General features: G+C 42.4%; 1 protein-coding gene across 1 annotated transcript; it reads right to left on the bottom strand.

Annotated features, from left to right (window-relative positions):
- Window positions 1-895: 895 nt before the first annotated feature.
- Window positions 896-15,672, bottom strand: lonrf1l (LON peptidase N-terminal domain and ring finger 1, like). The gene is made up of 12 exons (XM_053418714.1): window positions 14,882-15,672; window positions 12,770-12,888; window positions 10,681-10,803; window positions 8,928-9,125; window positions 8,626-8,839; window positions 8,288-8,381; window positions 8,089-8,203; window positions 7,844-7,965; window positions 7,555-7,713; window positions 7,248-7,410; window positions 6,964-7,116; window positions 896-2,587 (listed from the first exon to the last, which is right to left on the bottom strand). The coding sequence occupies exons 1-12, from the start codon at window positions 15,522-15,524 to the stop codon at window positions 2,429-2,431; spliced, it is 2,262 nt and encodes a 753-aa protein (XP_053274689.1). The 5' UTR covers window positions 15,525-15,672; the 3' UTR covers window positions 896-2,428.
- Window positions 15,673-17,198: the final 1,526 nt, after the last annotated feature.

The following is a 17,198-nucleotide window of genomic DNA, read 5'->3' as shown; positions in this document are numbered from 1 at the left end:
TGAGCAAGACACTGAACCCAAATTGCCCCTCACTTACCATTAGATTGTTAACTGGGTCCATTGAGGGATCCACTAAGTCAGTACCAACATTCTGACTGGCAGTGGTGTTCAAACAGTGACTTACCGCCAAGAAAACCTTGCACTCAAATTACCCCACCAGACGCCTGGACTGTGGATTTGAGGTAATAGGTTCATGCTGTTTTTGCCCAAAAATTCGGACCCAAACATCTGCAGCCTCAGCAGAGATCAAGATTCATCACATCAAGTTACGTTTTATTCCAAGTCTTTAGACTGTCCAGCCCTCGTGACTCTGTACCTTTGCAGCGTCAGATTTCCGATTGAGGGATACTGGATGATTTTTCGTATCATTCTGATTAAAAATTCTCAGACTGTTTAGCGATCAATTACCAGGAGATCCTGCAGTTTCAGAAATACTCAAACCAGCCTGCATGGAACCATCATCCCATCTTTTTTACCCTCTCTGATTGTTTGATGTGTACATGACCTGAAGCCCCTGACCTGATCCTGCAGTATCCTATGTGCTGCACTGCTGCTAAATAGCTGATTGAATGAATAAGCAGGTGACCCGTGATGTACATGGCTCAACAGCTGTAACGATCAACTGCACCAAATATTACGCACTCAAAAAAATGAGTTCCCTGAATACGCCTGATTTTTTTTCGTCAACATCCATGAATCATACTCTGGGAAAACTGGGAAAAAGTGAAAGACTGAAACTCCAGGATTCACAGCAAGATTTTACAGGTTCTTCCCTCACACATACTGCATCCTTCCACTAAGTTACATTTTTTACTTCTTACAAACAAAAACAAGAGGGATGAAACTACATACTACTCGGCCGAGGGAACATCAAACACCGAGGCATGCGTTTGAAAAAAGAGGTGCATTTATTTTTGAAAATCGATAACTTAAAAACATCGGAGCAAAAAAGCAAGTTCTATCCAAAAAGCTGATATACATACAGCAGCCTTGATTCTTTTCTCTTTATACACATTGTGAACACATAGTGCCTCAAACGTACGGAGAAGGGGTTAAAAAGGAAATGCAATTTAAATATACCATGGCAAAAAGGAATGGTAACCAAGCCAACGGACTGTGTTATTGAAGTCACAATGCAGAATGTTGTAAGGCAAGCGCAGTTCCCCCCCGACCGCAGCACTGCAGGTTCTCTCCTCCGGGCACAGAGCAGCTTTCAATGAAGAGTGATGTTTAACTATTGGTGGTCTACATGCGGTTATTGTCTTATTTTTGTTTTATTGTTATAGAACTTCTCTTACAAACACATGGTACAGATATATTTAAACTTATAAATTAATTCAGTTTAAGTTATTTCAATGGGAAAATAAACTTTGTAATTTTTAGGAGACAAATTATACACGACAGAAAGACAAAACTCTGTTAGACTCTCATTGCAAACCCTCACACTCCAGCAGGATCTCTCTGAGGTCCCCGACACACACATCGTTTGGAAGAAAGTGTCTTTAAGTTAACTTTGAGGAGGAAGAAAAGCATGAAGATTAGATTTCCGGATCGAGCTGGTTCCTCCAGAAATCAAATCCGGCCAGGAGGCGCAAAACGGCCAATCTACCCATGACAACCCATAAGAAACTCTGAGGGGAAAAACGATGGAGGAAACACAGACTGTGTGGTTCTCTCAACAGAAAGGTCCAAAACCGATTGGTAAAGGCAGCAGTAGATGGATGTGACAGAGGTGTACAAAGAAGAAAACTTGATGCTCGGAAGATTTTGAATAATACTTTCATCTCGTGTTGGGACACATAAACCAGCCTGTAGTGTAACTTCTCCCTGGTTCCTCGAAACTTGCTATCACTTCTTGGACTGTCAGCATTTAGGATTTGTTCCGCAGATTCACCTCATCCCTTCTCCATATGAACGTAAAAGACAAAATAGAAGAAACTTCCTTTATTCTGGTCTCCCCAGAGATGAATCAACCTCAGTGATTTCCCTAATGGAGCTTCACTCATGTGATTCTTAGATAAACTACTCTCTTTTTTTGTCATCACAGGATATTAAGCAAGTGGAGCAGTAAGGGATATTTCATTTTGTTCCTGGTTCACCAAAGGCAAAGAACTGAGTAGATAAGTTAAGTCGGTTTCATATACTTCTTTTTTACTTATTTTTGACAATTACAGACAAATGGTGTGCGTCCTTTCATAGTGTCCCTGAGGTAGTTTGGCCATTTCTCTGATCAGTGTTCCACAGTTCAAGGAGGTCTCAGCTTTGCTCTTAATCTCCTATGAGATTAATACAAATAAGACTAAAATGAGGGAGTAACAGCCGCAATCAAAAAGATTTTGAGGGATCAGATGAGCTGTAGAAATTCAGATGCTTAAAAGGTTGTAAAATAGTCCAAAGGATGTTTTTCTGGTGGCGAGAAGAGGAAGCTCTAGTTGTTGGGGATGCTCTGTAGATATGTCAGGATGTGCTGGATCTTCATCAGGCGTTCTTTGAGGCTCGTCATGGAGAGGACAGAGAGTTGGTACCGCGGGTCGATGGGCAGGACGGCCAGCAGCCACCAGCAGCAAGCTGGACCATCGGGAGTTGCCTTGAAGGGAAACGGAGAAGTATTAGATTTACGCTTTCACAATAAGGAACACTTTTTAAATGCACTGGTATCAGTTCAGTACTCGGTGTCAGCTGATACACAGAATCCAGGTATTGTGAAGGGACTATTGAACACTTTTAAGGTATTGAAATTAGGGATGGGCATAATTAATCGACGATCGATTAATTGATCATTAAGAATTTCGTCGATGAAATAATTTTTTCATCGAGAAATTCGCTAATTACACATTTGACCACGGGGGGCAGTGTTTGAAAAAAAACGCCACAGTCCTACTCAGTTACCTGCGACTGGCTGCGAGTTACCGTGTAGTTCCATTTCCAAAGTAAACATGAAGAGGTCACGGCGAAGTGTTGCATGGGACCATTTTGAGTTAAAAAATGATTTGGTTCACTGCCAACACTGCGAAGCTATCCCAGAGGCTGGGGGAGACGAGGAGCCTGCGTGGTCTGACACGGCCGAGGGGAGCGCAGACACCGGAGCCGCGGCCAGGCTAGCCAAGTTAGCACGGAGCTACCTGTGTATCACGGCGACGTCAGTCCCTTCAGAGCGGGTTTTTCGGCGGCTGGACTAAAGGCCTCAGTATGCTTCTCCGAGTCCGTTTCGGAATGACGGACGGACGGATCGGACGGACCCTTTTTGATTTATAGTTCTACGAGCCTTTTTGTTGTGAAAACAATTCACCGCCACAGGGTTTCCCCCAGAAAACTTGCTAAGCCTGGTGGTAGGGCCGCTAGAGAAGCCGACCGGCGGCCGACAAAAAAATGTTAAAAGTTGACAGGAATTTTGAAATTATGACAATTGTTATTTTAAGACATTTATTAACAATACTTATTAATATTACATAATACAGTTTACAAAAAATAATAAATAAAATAAAAATAAATATTATCAATTAGTAAAATCTAAATGAATCTAAAAAAACTAGCCATTTCTGGTCACATTTAAAAGTAAAATAAATTAACATAAATAAAAAAGTGCAAACATGGCCAAGGGGGAACAGGGACCTCAGGGCCTGAAGAGGTATGCTGTGTGACCTCTTTTACTTCTTGCAAGTGATCCGTCTCGGCTTCTGAAAGAACTCCTCAAGGGCCTTACTGTAGTCAAGATCAGCGATAGAGGGACCATTTATTGTTATACAGAGGCAACCTGTTCCTGAGGTCTTTGGGTTAAATCCGCTACTTGGATGTTTCCCATCGCGACTCGCAGCAGGCTGCTCCGACGGGCTAACATCCGACGTGCTAATATCCGACATGCTAACATCCGACGCGCTAACATCCGAAATGCTAACATCCGACGCGCTAACATCCGCGCTAACTAGCTCTGGCTCTGCCTCATCATCGAGCCCACGGCTCGGTCGGCTCGCTGGCGATGCTCTCCGCTTGGCCTGGGGCTGAACGAGCGGCCTCCCCCGACTCCGGAAAAAGAAAGAGTCCAAGGTTTTTGTTACCCTTTCTCCGTGACATGTCGCGTGAAAGTTGTTGCGAAAGTTGTTGCGTGGTAGAGACGGGTCGTGGTTTTGGAGGTTCAGGTGATGGAAAATACACCTGACCTCTTACCTTATGGGTTCACATACTGACCATAAGATGTCGCCATTGCGGTTTCAACCGTATCACCAGATGCGGTTAAAAGCGCAATGCCGTCTTTGGTATCATGTTTCTGGTGCATAACATTTTTTTTTTTTTTTAATAAATAAACAAGCGACGCTTAGCCTGGCGGGGGGGGGGGGGGGGAAAGCCTGGCGGCCCGCCAGGCCTATAAAGCACTGGGGGAAACCCTGCCGCCAGAACAGTAGATGGCGAGACGGAAGTCGAGCTTAGACAAGCCTACCTCATGAGGTATATAGAAGAAGTCCACGCTGGTTTATTTACGTCCTCCCGGCTCCTCACACACAGTGAACGATGGCAACTAACAGAAAAAGGATGTTGATGACGCGACAGTTTTTGCTGAATAAAGTGACACCCAGCGGGTCAAAATGCTTTTGTTATCGTGTCTTAGCGCAGCGGTTCCCCGGTCTTGTTTCCAAACTGCGTTGCTAATTCAACAGCTGCAACAGCTTGAAGCTACACGGAGGCAGCTAGCTCCCCCAGCTTCCACACACAGTCAGCAGGGACACCCGATACTAGCTACTACCAAGTGTTTGCTTCTAACCTGACGGTGTTTGAGAAACAGTGTCATGAGAGCCGTGGGATTAAAGTCAGCGGGTTTTTGCGCTGTTCCCACCGCAGTTAGCATGGTGGCTAGCCCGCTACCCCCGTTATCAAAGTTCGTTATAACCGTATGTGACCGTACACACATGCTGTAAGTGCTCTAACCAGCCACCGTCAGCCGGAAAACGCCGCTGGCTTAACACACTTGTCACATTAATCATAGAGTCGTAGTTGTGATTTTGGTTTATTGTGATGTAGGGAATGAAACAGGAAGTTTCCATTCCGAAATGCTGGCGTTAGCGGACCAATCACAGCCAAGTGCTATCCGTGGGCTGTCCGTCATTTCGACGTGTAGTTAGAAAAATGAGAGCGGCACGAAAAATTCTCCGAGGAGCCTCGGAGAGGCACGGAGAGGGCGTTCCACGTTGGAGAGGGCGGTCCTATCTGTCCGTGTCCGTCAAAACGCAGAAGCATACATTGGCCTTGACGGTCACCAGTCTGCGTTAGCGTCTGACCCCAGAGCAGTTTAACATGCTCATCTCTCTCAACACAAATCAGTAGGCTGGTGCTGAAGTTGTATGTGAGTTACTGGTTATTTTTATGAAGCTTTCTCGACTCGGTACCTTGTTTGATAGTTTTGAGTTACATTTGGCAAAACCTGTCAGACCTAAGTATTAACATTATGTTTTTTTTATATTATTATTGTTTTATTTTGGAGGAAAAAAAAACGAGGGTCAGTTGTGTTTAGTAACACCGGCTTCTAGCGGTCGGCTTCGCTGCTTAAGATTACGGCAGCGCATACTTTGTTCATCTTGTAATAAAGATCTCAATGAGGAAACACGCTCTTTTTTTTTCACTGCATTTTAATGTAGCTTATAAATAGTGAATTTTTGAACTTGAAAATATTAATGATTAATCGAAAATTCGTCATTAACTCTCCCGACGATCGACGAAGATAATTTAATTGAACGCCCATCCCTAATTGAAATATTCTACTTGGAAAAAGGGTTGCACGCTCTCACGACCCCCCCAAAATCCAAATAGAGCCAAAAACATTAGTATCAGGCAGCACAGGACATCAGATCCCTGGACTTTCAACGTATTGATTGATTCTAAATGATACCAACTGCACTCAATACGTGCACAGCTCCTGTGTGATCTGCCCTATTCTGCTGTAATATTGGAGCTTTAATGAAATTCATTTATTCCTGACATTGTTTAAAACTAAATGCACTTTGATCAGGAATCAGGTGAAATGTGACTCTTATAATATCTGAAGTTATCAAAGACCATGAACAGCTTGTGAGTTCCTTCTTTCAACTGGTATAAAAGTAAAGCCCTTTGAGCCACATGATTGATGGTTAAATTATGTTCTCATTTACTATTCATAGCATTTTTAATATTCAAGTATTACATATATTCTCAGGCCCGCGACAGTCTGAGTTACACAGCTGAAAAAACCTCCCGTGCCTGAGCCACTTACTAAATGATCTTAACACTTATAGGTTCGGAGGTGAATGATGTTTATAAACCTGAGCTACATTTCACTCAGAGAAACATGTACTACAAGTTTATTTAAGAATTTCTCTCTGGAACAGAAATGACATAACGGCACAAAAAAAAAAAAAACTTGAGGCTCAGTGTTCTGCTTTCCTGTTGCATTTGCACGTGTGAGAGCTGGGGGATTCTCTTCATGACACTCTTCTGACGCAATAGGGCCCCGTTGGGATTAGGTATGAAGCACCCATAAAGCTCTTTAGCCTATATTGTCAAAAGGCTCTGCCTCGTGGTAGTCGAGGGAGCAGATCTGTAATCCCTTTCAGCGCTACAGGTTCTGAGCTGAGTACAGACAACAACTTTACTTGGGTATTAAAATCCCTGTGGAAGGTGAATCCTTGGTAATAAACAATTCTTTTAAAGAATCTAAAGAACGCAAACTCATACAGGCCCTGGTATCAGGACACTTAAACAGGCAGTCAAGATGTATCCTATTTGTTCAACTAAGCTCAAATATCTGCACAAATTTTTGCTCCAGAGCTTCTAAAGACATGTTAGAGTAGAATTTAGAAGCTAAAATACAGCAATTTTTGAAATTAAGATTGAACTCTTTGGAGGATCAGAAGTGTTCCAGAGAAACCTCCATTGAGCTCATCTAAACAGGGATTGGTTCAAATCATGATGATGGAAATAGAAAGCCACTGCTTTTACCTGGATATCAGCTTCTCGCTCTGGCATGGGTCCAAAGTGCTGCAGGATCTGGTTGTGGAAGTGGACCTTGAGGTTCTGGAACCAGACGCGGGCCTGCTCATACACTGCATCATGCAGATCAACAAGCTTCCTAAGCACAACACTGTCCTCCACCTGACAGACGAAAGGAAGTATTCATTAATTAATACAGTTTGATGTGATAAGATTTCCCTTTTTGGTGGAGAATTTTTTTCAAACCACAACATAATATAGATAATACAAGAACAAGTCGCTGTGGCTCTTACCCTTATGTCTTCCAAATGTTCAATGTCCGCTGTGCTGTAGCCATCCTTCATTCCTCGGGACAGGACACGGAAGCGTTTTCCTCCGATGGTATCTACCACTGAGCGCCCGTCAGGCAGGAAATGGACGCTCCTGATCATCAGCATGCAACCGTGATCTACAAAGCTGCAGCAATGAACACAGTTTTGAGTTTTGGCAGTTCTCACATAAACCATGTGTACAATATTGATGTGGTGTCTAACTGTGATAAACAAGCAGTAGATTAATGACATATTTCTAAGGGTTAATCTTGAATGCGTGCGTGCTTACCCTTTCTGGGGATCATTAATACACATCCCGAACTGCTGCGTGCCCGTTTCCATGCAGCGGCGAAGCATGAGGCGGTAACGTGGCTCAAAGACATGCAGGGGACAAGGCACGGTGGGGTACGCCATGGTGCACACAAAGATAGGCACATTCTTGGTCAGGCTGCATAAAGGAAGAGAAGGAGATACACACACTGAGTCCCTTAGAATCTTCTCTACAGACACAAATGTAACACTGAACACTTTACAGGTCAGTGTGGACAAATATGGAGGTGAATGGAAAGGCTGCTCACTCAGAAAGCTCTCTGGCTTCCTCCAGATGAGTCTTGGTTCTCTCTGCATACTCCTGACTCAAATACTGTTTGATCGACTTGTCAAGGACCGTTGTCACAATGTACTTCCTACATGCTAGATACTGGAGAGGACAGGATGCACGTTAATGATTTGTTACAGAGAACTGACATTTCCTCTAGCATTTTATAACAGGTTATAACAGATGAATATTCATATACATTAGCTGCTCAGACTGTTCATTTACCTCTTTTAAACTCTCTTTGCAGAGAGGACACTGAGGTGTGTGGTCCAAGCAGCGTTCAACACAGTTTTTACAGAAGGTGTGGCCGCAGGGCGTCGTCACAGGCTCATAAAACAACCTGTATACACACGGATACAACAATCAACTCAATGTTTGGTCATTGTAAGCTGATATTACAGAGTGATGGTGCATGTGTTCTTACCTCATGCAGAGAGAACACTCTAAGTCATTGGGGTCCAACCGATCCTCAGGAACACTTCTGCAGGTTTTAGATTTGGCAGAAAGTTGTTTGAAACCTAAAACCAAAGAGGAAAATGCATTTTACAGTTTATTTTATGGACAAAAGACATTGATATGGTGCTGATAACATAAGTATTATTATTAGAGTCCAAATTAAAGTTGAGATTTAAATGTTTAGTAAAGCCTAACATAACGCAGCATTAAAAAAAAAAATGTCAAGCATAGATGCAATAGATTTTTTGGGGATATTGAGATATCATCCACCAGGAAGACACTGCAGCAAAAGGCTTGGCAACTGACCTTGTTTTTTATGCTTGCTACTTCCACTGTCCACAAAATGAGGTTCAATGTCTGAGACCGAGAACTTCCTCTTCAGCAGGCTCCCCTTCTCCTGGTCCCCGAGCTGAGGAGCGGAACAAACTCTCTTCAGACCCTCTTCACCACAGCTGTCGCCGTGCACTCGAAGTGAGTGAGCTCGACTCGGGCTGGGCCGCTCCAGACTTTCCCAGCGTTTCTAGATGATGACACAAACCAAAGTTTGAAGTTCTATGAATCAATCCATCCATGGCAATCTTTAGAATTATTATCAAGTGTATAAATACCTCCTGGTGGGCCCCGCGGTGGTCCAGATGTGCAGAGGCAGCGCGGACCTGGTCTAGTCTTTGGACTGGGCTCTTAGGCTGAGCTTGAGCATCACACTTGAGGGTTTTGCTGCGCAGATGAGGCAATGTGTTGTGCGCGGTCTCCCTCAGACCAACCTTGACGTTCTCATCAGCCGGGGAGAGAAGATCACACAAGATCTGTAAGAACAAAAACAAACAACACCTCAGTTAGTGAAAGCAGAGCTGCTGAACCATATTTTACTTTAACAATCATAGAGCTCTGTGGTAATCTAATGGATACGGTGCAGAGCACATAGCTGCAACACTTAATGATGAAATGCTACTGACTTGTACAAACACCTCCTGTTTTCACATTCATGTTTTTTTGAGAGACACAACACATATTTTGTTTGATGAAAATATATAAAGGCTTTCAAACAGGTCTCTCTTCACTCTTAAGTTTCTCGTATGTTTATTAATCTCTCAGTCAAGGCAACGAGAATGGAGGCATTTCATCCTCATTAATTACCTGCTTTCATTGCATTTCATTTTAATTACATGGGTACAGGGGAGATCTTCAAGTGTGATTAGATGCTGCCCAAACTTGATTTGATGTTTGATTGATGAGCGCCACCTAGCTCCCTCACGGTCTAATGGGTGAGCCGTGTCTCTCTCTCAGGATTCAGAAAATAAGGGAAACTAATAACTACAATTATCACCTCAAGGTTGGATGCTTCTAATCACCACTCTCTGTCCAGACTTGTATACAGTGGAGTGAAGACTTAGAGGAATTTACACTAAAAACATGTATATTTTGTTATTGATAGCATATGAATGTCAGAGTTGCGGTCAAGGTAGCGCTGAATTTGACTTTTGACCAACTAATTCCATTTCACAGTTAATTTGAGCCAAGTGGACAATTGTGCTCAATGTCATGAAAATCCCACCAGGCTTTTCTGATAGATCCCAATCACAAGTTTGTGATTCTGATCAGTTCAGCTAAACGTTTGTGCCAAATCTTGAGAAACTCCCTCCAGGCATTCCTGAGAAAATTAGGTTTTTGTATTTGTGAGAATGAGAAAAAGGATTTTGATAATGTGACCTTAAAAAGTCTAAGGGAAATACCATCAATTTCGGACTGTTTATTAGAACACTAAAATGACTAATATAATTATGAAATATATTCACAGTCACATAAGTCATGTCCTTATTCAACGATGTCTCAAAGATAAACTGCATTGGAAATTGAATGTAACATGGTCACAAAAATCACAAAATGGATACAAAACATTGTGTTTTTCTGAGAGAGTATTAAGTATGGCAGACCTGGGTCAACTGCAAATAACTTAAGTTGTTCTCACTGCGATGCTTCAGTCTGTCTATCCAACGGTGCTAATGTCATTACAGGAAGTCACAGGACTGAATCAGCTGACAGCTTATGCAATTCCATGACAGATCATCCTGATGGAAGGAGCGGACATTATGTGCCTTCTTAAATGAAGCATAGTGCATGACTCGTCAATTAAAGGTCTTTGTAAAATGTAAAATTGTTAAATGCTCGTCCAATTTGATCCGAACCCAACACAATTCCCTGAGCTCCACTTTAGTTATTTGCCGCTGACTGTTTTTGTGGAGTGTCCTCCGGGATAAATACGGGAACATTGTGTTACCACAGCTCAACTGACTGCCACAGAAAGACAACATATTTTGTCTGTTTCCCATCGCACACTGATCACATCGTCAGTTCTCTCACCTTTTCCACTTGTCTTTTGGCACAGGGGAAGTCCTCATCCACAGACAGGCAGTGGAGGAAGACTTGGAGAGATTCGTCCACTTGGCCCATCTCATGCAGCACCATAGCTTTTCTAAACAGAACCTGTCAGGACAGAAAACAGAAAAAGATAAATTTTACTTTTGTATAATATTATGCTCCTTTGAAACAGCAGCACATAACCCATATTCAACTTCTTAAACATATGTGAAAGTTGCATCCGTTCCTGAACTCAACATTACTATGCTTGTATATAAATCACAATGAAATGACAAGTTATGAAAATGTTTTCCACAAAATACTTTGCTCAATAGACAAAAAATATCCATGGCCTCAACCCAGACATTTGGTCTCCTTTTATCGATGTAATGGTCATTAATGGTTTTGACCTTAATCCTTGCCTTCTAAGTTGTTGTCAAGAAAACGTTCTTAAATCATGACACCCTCTCACGACGAGAAGTCAACTCTGTCAGCATAACATCCCACATGTTATAGTAATAACAAAGGGAATAAGTTGACTAAATATAATGAGGACATACAGTATTATATAACTTATTTGTATGTATCACGTTGCCATATAACTTATCACTAATGCAATGAACTGCTGTGAAGCTGTTGGCACAGACTGCTGATGCAGGTTACTTTTTAATCTGATCCCTCAGAGTGTTGGTCCAATCCAACTGGTTAATGCTCTGACACCGAACACTGACAAAATCAGAAATAAACTCAACCAGAACACAATCTAACAGAACCACAACAAAAATATTCTTGGCTTATAAATCAACTGCCAAGTCATGAACCCATTCACCCATTCATTATATAACGATTATTCAGAGATTATTACAAAAAAGTAGAGCAATTGAATCCGACACGGCCTCATCATAACTTGCAATAAAATGTTATGTTATTCTAAATGTATGTAATATTGTAAACAGGAATCAATTTTACGTAACTTGTATAACTATGTCTCCTAAACGCTACTAATGTTATTACAGGCAGTCACAGGACAGAGTCTGCTGACAGCTTATGTAAATCCATGACGGGTGATCCCGATGGAAAGAACGGACCATGTTCATGTCTGAGAAGGTGAGAGTTTTATTATTGTTATTATTATTTTTATTACATAAAAGCTGTTAGAGTTCCACTTAGATTTTGTTTACAGTCTTGCGTCTGGCACTTCCGGCCCTCACACTGTGACCTCTGCTCAACTGACTACCAGTCTTCAAGAACAGATTTCTCCTTCTCATCTCACACTGCCAGCGCACTAATCACAGCTCCTTCACTAAATCAACATGTCCACTTGTCTTTAAGCAGAAGAAGGTCCTCGTCCAGCGGATCCATACACCAGCACAGACAGACAACATCAAACACACCCCAGACTCCAGCAAGTTTAAGTTTACCAACCTTCGATTCTTTTGTGGCACCAACGAAAGTGCATAGAAAGTTTTTAAAAAGGTCTCGTCATGCAGTATCAAATGTTGATTACTCAGGAGTTTAACTCATCAGGGTCTGTGAGCCAATAAGCACAGAGCATTGCTTATACCAAGATCTAATAACACAGATGAGTGGCTCTCTAGCATATATCACGTTTACGAGCTGAACAACAGCCGGACATAAACTGGGCTCAAACTGCAGAAACTTGGGGCAAAAATAACCCTGGTTCTGCCTCAATTACAGAATAAATCTGGTCTGAAACCTTATTTGGTACTGATGTTTGGACCAAATCCCCTGGTAGGGTGAGGGGTAACAGAGCCATTCCCTAATTTCCCTCAGAATTATCAGGGTTAAACACTTAGGATTTAAAATACGAGCTGCTGATGGTGCTGCTAAGCGACAATTAACATTCAGAGTCTAACGTCAGCTAGGGTGCTACTTTTGACATCATAAATAACAGTTGAACTCCCACTGGAAAAATAGATAACCATCACTGACCGTGTCTCTCTGACCACTTTCTTATCCGCTCTTTTGGCCGTTCTCATTTATTCACATAAGAGAGAGTTTTCATTTACATTGTTCACATTTTTCCTTTTTACAAATGGTGTATTTAATAACTGCAATATCAGTGACTTACTTCAGCAGAACAGCTGGACTCCTGACAAAATTCGGTGTCCTCCAAAGCCAGACGATACTGTTTGAGAGCCATGTAAGCCTCCGCTCGAGACAATCGCGCCACCACCGTTGAATCTGGATCTGCAAAAGACACGAGGCAAGAGAGGAAGAAAATAATCAGTCATTTAACTAGTAAATCTGCAAACTTTTTTTATTTGCAAAAAAAAGGCGTGATTTTTTGTAAAAAATCTACGAGTGTGGCTATAAACACGACCATATATTCCTGGAGTTGCAAGCGGCAGTACAGATATTGAGAATTCACCTAAATTTTCTGATGTATGGCAGATGTTAATATGCCCGTGACCACAGGTAGCTGGTCTTGTCATCGTAACAAATCAATTAAGTGCCTCTCATCAACTGGCCATTTCTGTCTAGATACTTTAAAGATGTGCTGCAAGACTGATGACCTGCGCTGTGCTACACTCCCACAGGGGAATCAGTCCAGTGACCCCTTCTCTGAGATTGACCAAACCAGTTATCTGCATATGGCATGTGTGTGTTGATGAAGGAAAACAGGATATTGTTTATACATATACATTTGTATATATATATATATATATATATATATATTCACATTGACATCTAAGAGGTTGTAAGCAGTACAACTTTGAAGTTCACCCTGAAAAAGATCACTTTTTACATTAGCAAAATTCTCGTAACACAGTGCTTACGTCTGTAAGTCTTTCACTTACTGATGTTTGAGTACCAGAGGTCCGCATTATATCACTTGACCTAAATACAATGGGTGTTTCCATAAGCTCTCATAACCAGGTTGAAGGTCCACAGCTCTACTGTCACGTTTTGTGGCCAGATCCGGGTCTGACTTATGAGTTCTTTTTTTTTTTTTTAAATAACCGTTGTACGAAGAGAATCTCACTCAACAGGATACATTTTAATTAAAGCTTATGCTAAGGATAAGGAAAATCATAATGGCTTTATCCTCTCTAGTTAAGTGCAATTTCAGATTTTATGGTTAAAAAAATTCAATAAATAAATGTATGACTTTTCCTGCAGGGCAGGGCTTTAAACCATAATGTATCACACCATTTTAGTTTGTGTTAAGAATGAATAATTCAATCAGGGTTTTTCAAAGAAAAGAACTAAAAACAACAGTCATACCAAACTTCTCAGGACTTACAGATATCTTGAGATTTTTATTTTATCTGGCAAAACATCCAAAATCCAAAGATATTAAGTGTAAGACATAGGTGACTTATAACTGCTTTCTTTATCATTAATTGACTACTTACAGCTGATCATTGACATGCAATACTTTTGTATTCCTGCCATTACTTATATATTCACATCAGAGATGATAACACCTCCTACTGTGTGACAAGTTTTCTTCATAATTCAGTAGAATTTCAAAAAATTTGACTTTTGGTAGTTTATCAACCGTGAAATTGACTGACAGGATAAACTATTTACTTTCTATCTGTCTAATTCACCTCACCAATGCAAACTTTGTCAATGTTATTATTGGAATGGAGTCAGCGGCCCCTTCCAGGAAACCACATTCCTGAATGCAAGATGATTATCCAACCATGTTCCACCACAGTAGAGGTTCAGTGTGTTTGTACTGCATAATATCAAGGTCTGTGTTGGGGCCTGTAGCAAGTTCATGTGGACCACCATCACCCTCTGGCCTCCCACTGACCCACGACCGCTGCACCCATCCCCGGTTTCGATACTTATTGAAGTCATAGCTGCCATAACAATGACACATACAATGATTGTATAACCACTTCAACTGGTTATAACACGGACAGAATTTGTGTCACGACCTGCGTTATGAAACCTGCACACGCCACGCATGCGCAGCCGGTGAACTTTCGTAAGCTGGAGCTGGCTTGTTATGCCACAGTCGGTGGGCGGAGCCTGACACACGAGCAGCATGTGGAGCTTGTGAGACACTTTTCAAAATGTCTTGTTCGTGGAGCTCGAATCCCCGTGATGAAGCGTGTTCGTGTTGTTTAAACACGGGGGGAGCCTGCTACCCTCCAGGAACAGCCTGCTCCCCTCCGCGCACGCAGCGCTAGTAACACAACATGGATGAGAGGTCCGTCACACTCACCTCGCTGGATCACGTCGCTCGCTAACGACGCAGCCTCGTTGAAGCGTTTGCTTCGGCACAGCTCGTCCACATCGCCCTGTGCCTTCGCCCTCCTCACCTCGGAGGGGAACCATTTCTCCAGGAGTCCGCACAGAACCACGTTAGCTCTCTCCTCGCCCCTCACAGCCTCGCTGCACAGCCGGCATTTGGAGAGCAGCCGCCGCTGTAAACACCTCTTACAGTACGAGTGTCCGCACGCCAAGGTGAGCGGCTCCCCCAGGAAGCCGTGGCAGTTCGGGCAGTCAAACGCCACGACGTCGGAGTCCGCCCGGCGGCTGTCGGGGTCCCGGCCCGACTCACCCGCCGCCTCCGGCCCGGCCCGTTTCCTCTTGAAGTTGCGGAGGATACAGTCCACTAAGGTGCTCAGCGTCTCGGGTCGCACGGGGCCGTAGCGCATGGCCGCAGAGAACCAGTCGACGGCTTCTTTCAGGTTGTTCTCCGACGCCAGCAGGTTGGCTTTCTGGAGAATAAGTTGATGGTGGTCTTCCCTATCCTCCCCCTCCTCTTCTTCCTCCTCCGCCGCCGAGACGGACTCCGACTCCGCGCCGATGAAGAAGGCGCTCAGCTCCTCCGCGGGCTCCTCCACCTGCGGCTGGATCGACATGATAAAAGCGTCGATAAAAAATAAATAAAACTAATGGATCGTGTGCTTAGAGCCGCGGGGACGCATGTCTCCATCGAGCCGGGTTCATCGCAGCTACAGGACCGAACAAGCGGTTGCATAAAATGCGCGGTCATGTGATCAGCAGAATCGCGCTGTGATTGGTCAAAGCGGCTCGGTTACAAAACCGACGCTGCAAAGTTTTATAACTACGGAAAGGACGTAGTGAAGTTCACTGTACAGAGAACCAGGCTCCTGCTGAATTAACCCTGAGTGGAGTGACTGGAGTGTAAAGCAATGCAATGAACCAAAACCACATTATACAAATCAATGTGGGATTTAATAATATATATATATATATATATATATATATATATGTACAAAAACCTACATGGGAAACTCCTCCTCATAAGAGGTTGTGTAATGGGATTTGATGTTATGTGAACCTAAAGCGACCCATGAGGTACATGGTGAAAATAGCTCAAAACTAATTTGGACCACATTTGGCACATTTGGTCGACATGCAGTATTGCTATAGTTTTCTTGTGGCCCAGATCTGGCAAACATCATTCCATGCGGTATGTGAGATGTGTGGGCCCGAATTTTTTTTTACATGTGGAATGTCCAAGCCTAGATTACAGTTTTTCTCCATTGCTTTGGCTCATTTCACGAAACAGAAATGACATTCTCAGAGCTCTAAGTGCAATTGGCAAAATAGCCCATATGGTTCAGCACAACTACATAGATCACCTTCAAAAGGTCATATCTCACCCAAAACAGTTAATTCAAGTTTCAAAAGCAAATCATTTTCTCATATGAATAGTCAGTGCCCCCAAAATGAAAATTTCCTTCTCGCTTGCTGTGGCTCATCTCTCAAAATAACATAGATGGTTCAGCAAAACTCCTTAGCACACCTGCAAAAGGTCATATCTCTCCCAAAACAGCCAACTCATCAGTCAAAACTAAATCCTTTTCTCATACAAATAGTCAGTGCCCCCAAAATGAAAAGTCCCTTTGGCATTGTTTAAACACTACAGATCAAAATGTTTAGATGTTTTGTCAGTATGGCAGTGGACCATAGAAATATTCCTCATGTGCACATTTCAATCTTGGCTCAGTCCTTGAATGGTCACTGAATGGTTACAGTAGATGTTTTCTTTCCAGAATATTATGTGTATCAAACAGAAAAAATATTTATTCAAGGTTTCACATAAAATATGTTTATTGAACTCATACTGCCATGGAAATTGTTACACTAATTGCCATACATCGTGCTTACAGTAACAGAAAATGTGTACAGCACAATATACTGTCAAACAATAAGCACATCAAAACTAAAATTTGGCATAGTGAGATATGACCTTTTGAAGGTGATCTATGTAGTTGTGCTGAACCATATGGGCTATTTTGCCAATTGCACTTAGAGCTCTGAGAATGTCATTTCTGTTTCGTGAAATGAGCCAAAGCAATTGAGAAAAACTGTAAAGTTACTGTGTGATTGGTGATCAGATGTGTGAAACTCAACCTTGATTACTAAAGTTCTAGTTGCACCTGAAAATTAAGCCAATGATCCAAGATATCCTTATTACAGTATATACCATGATGTTTTTCATGGTATTATGTGCCTGTACGATTTTGACAGTAGAGTGAACTATTGTGCAGGTGATGATGTAAACA

Source organism: Pleuronectes platessa, chromosome 3 (assembly GCF_947347685.1).
Source record: "Pleuronectes platessa chromosome 3, fPlePla1.1, whole genome shotgun sequence".
Lineage (NCBI taxonomy): Eukaryota > Metazoa > Chordata > Actinopteri > Pleuronectiformes > Pleuronectidae > Pleuronectes > Pleuronectes platessa.
This window is presented reverse-complemented; position numbering and strand designations above follow the sequence as displayed.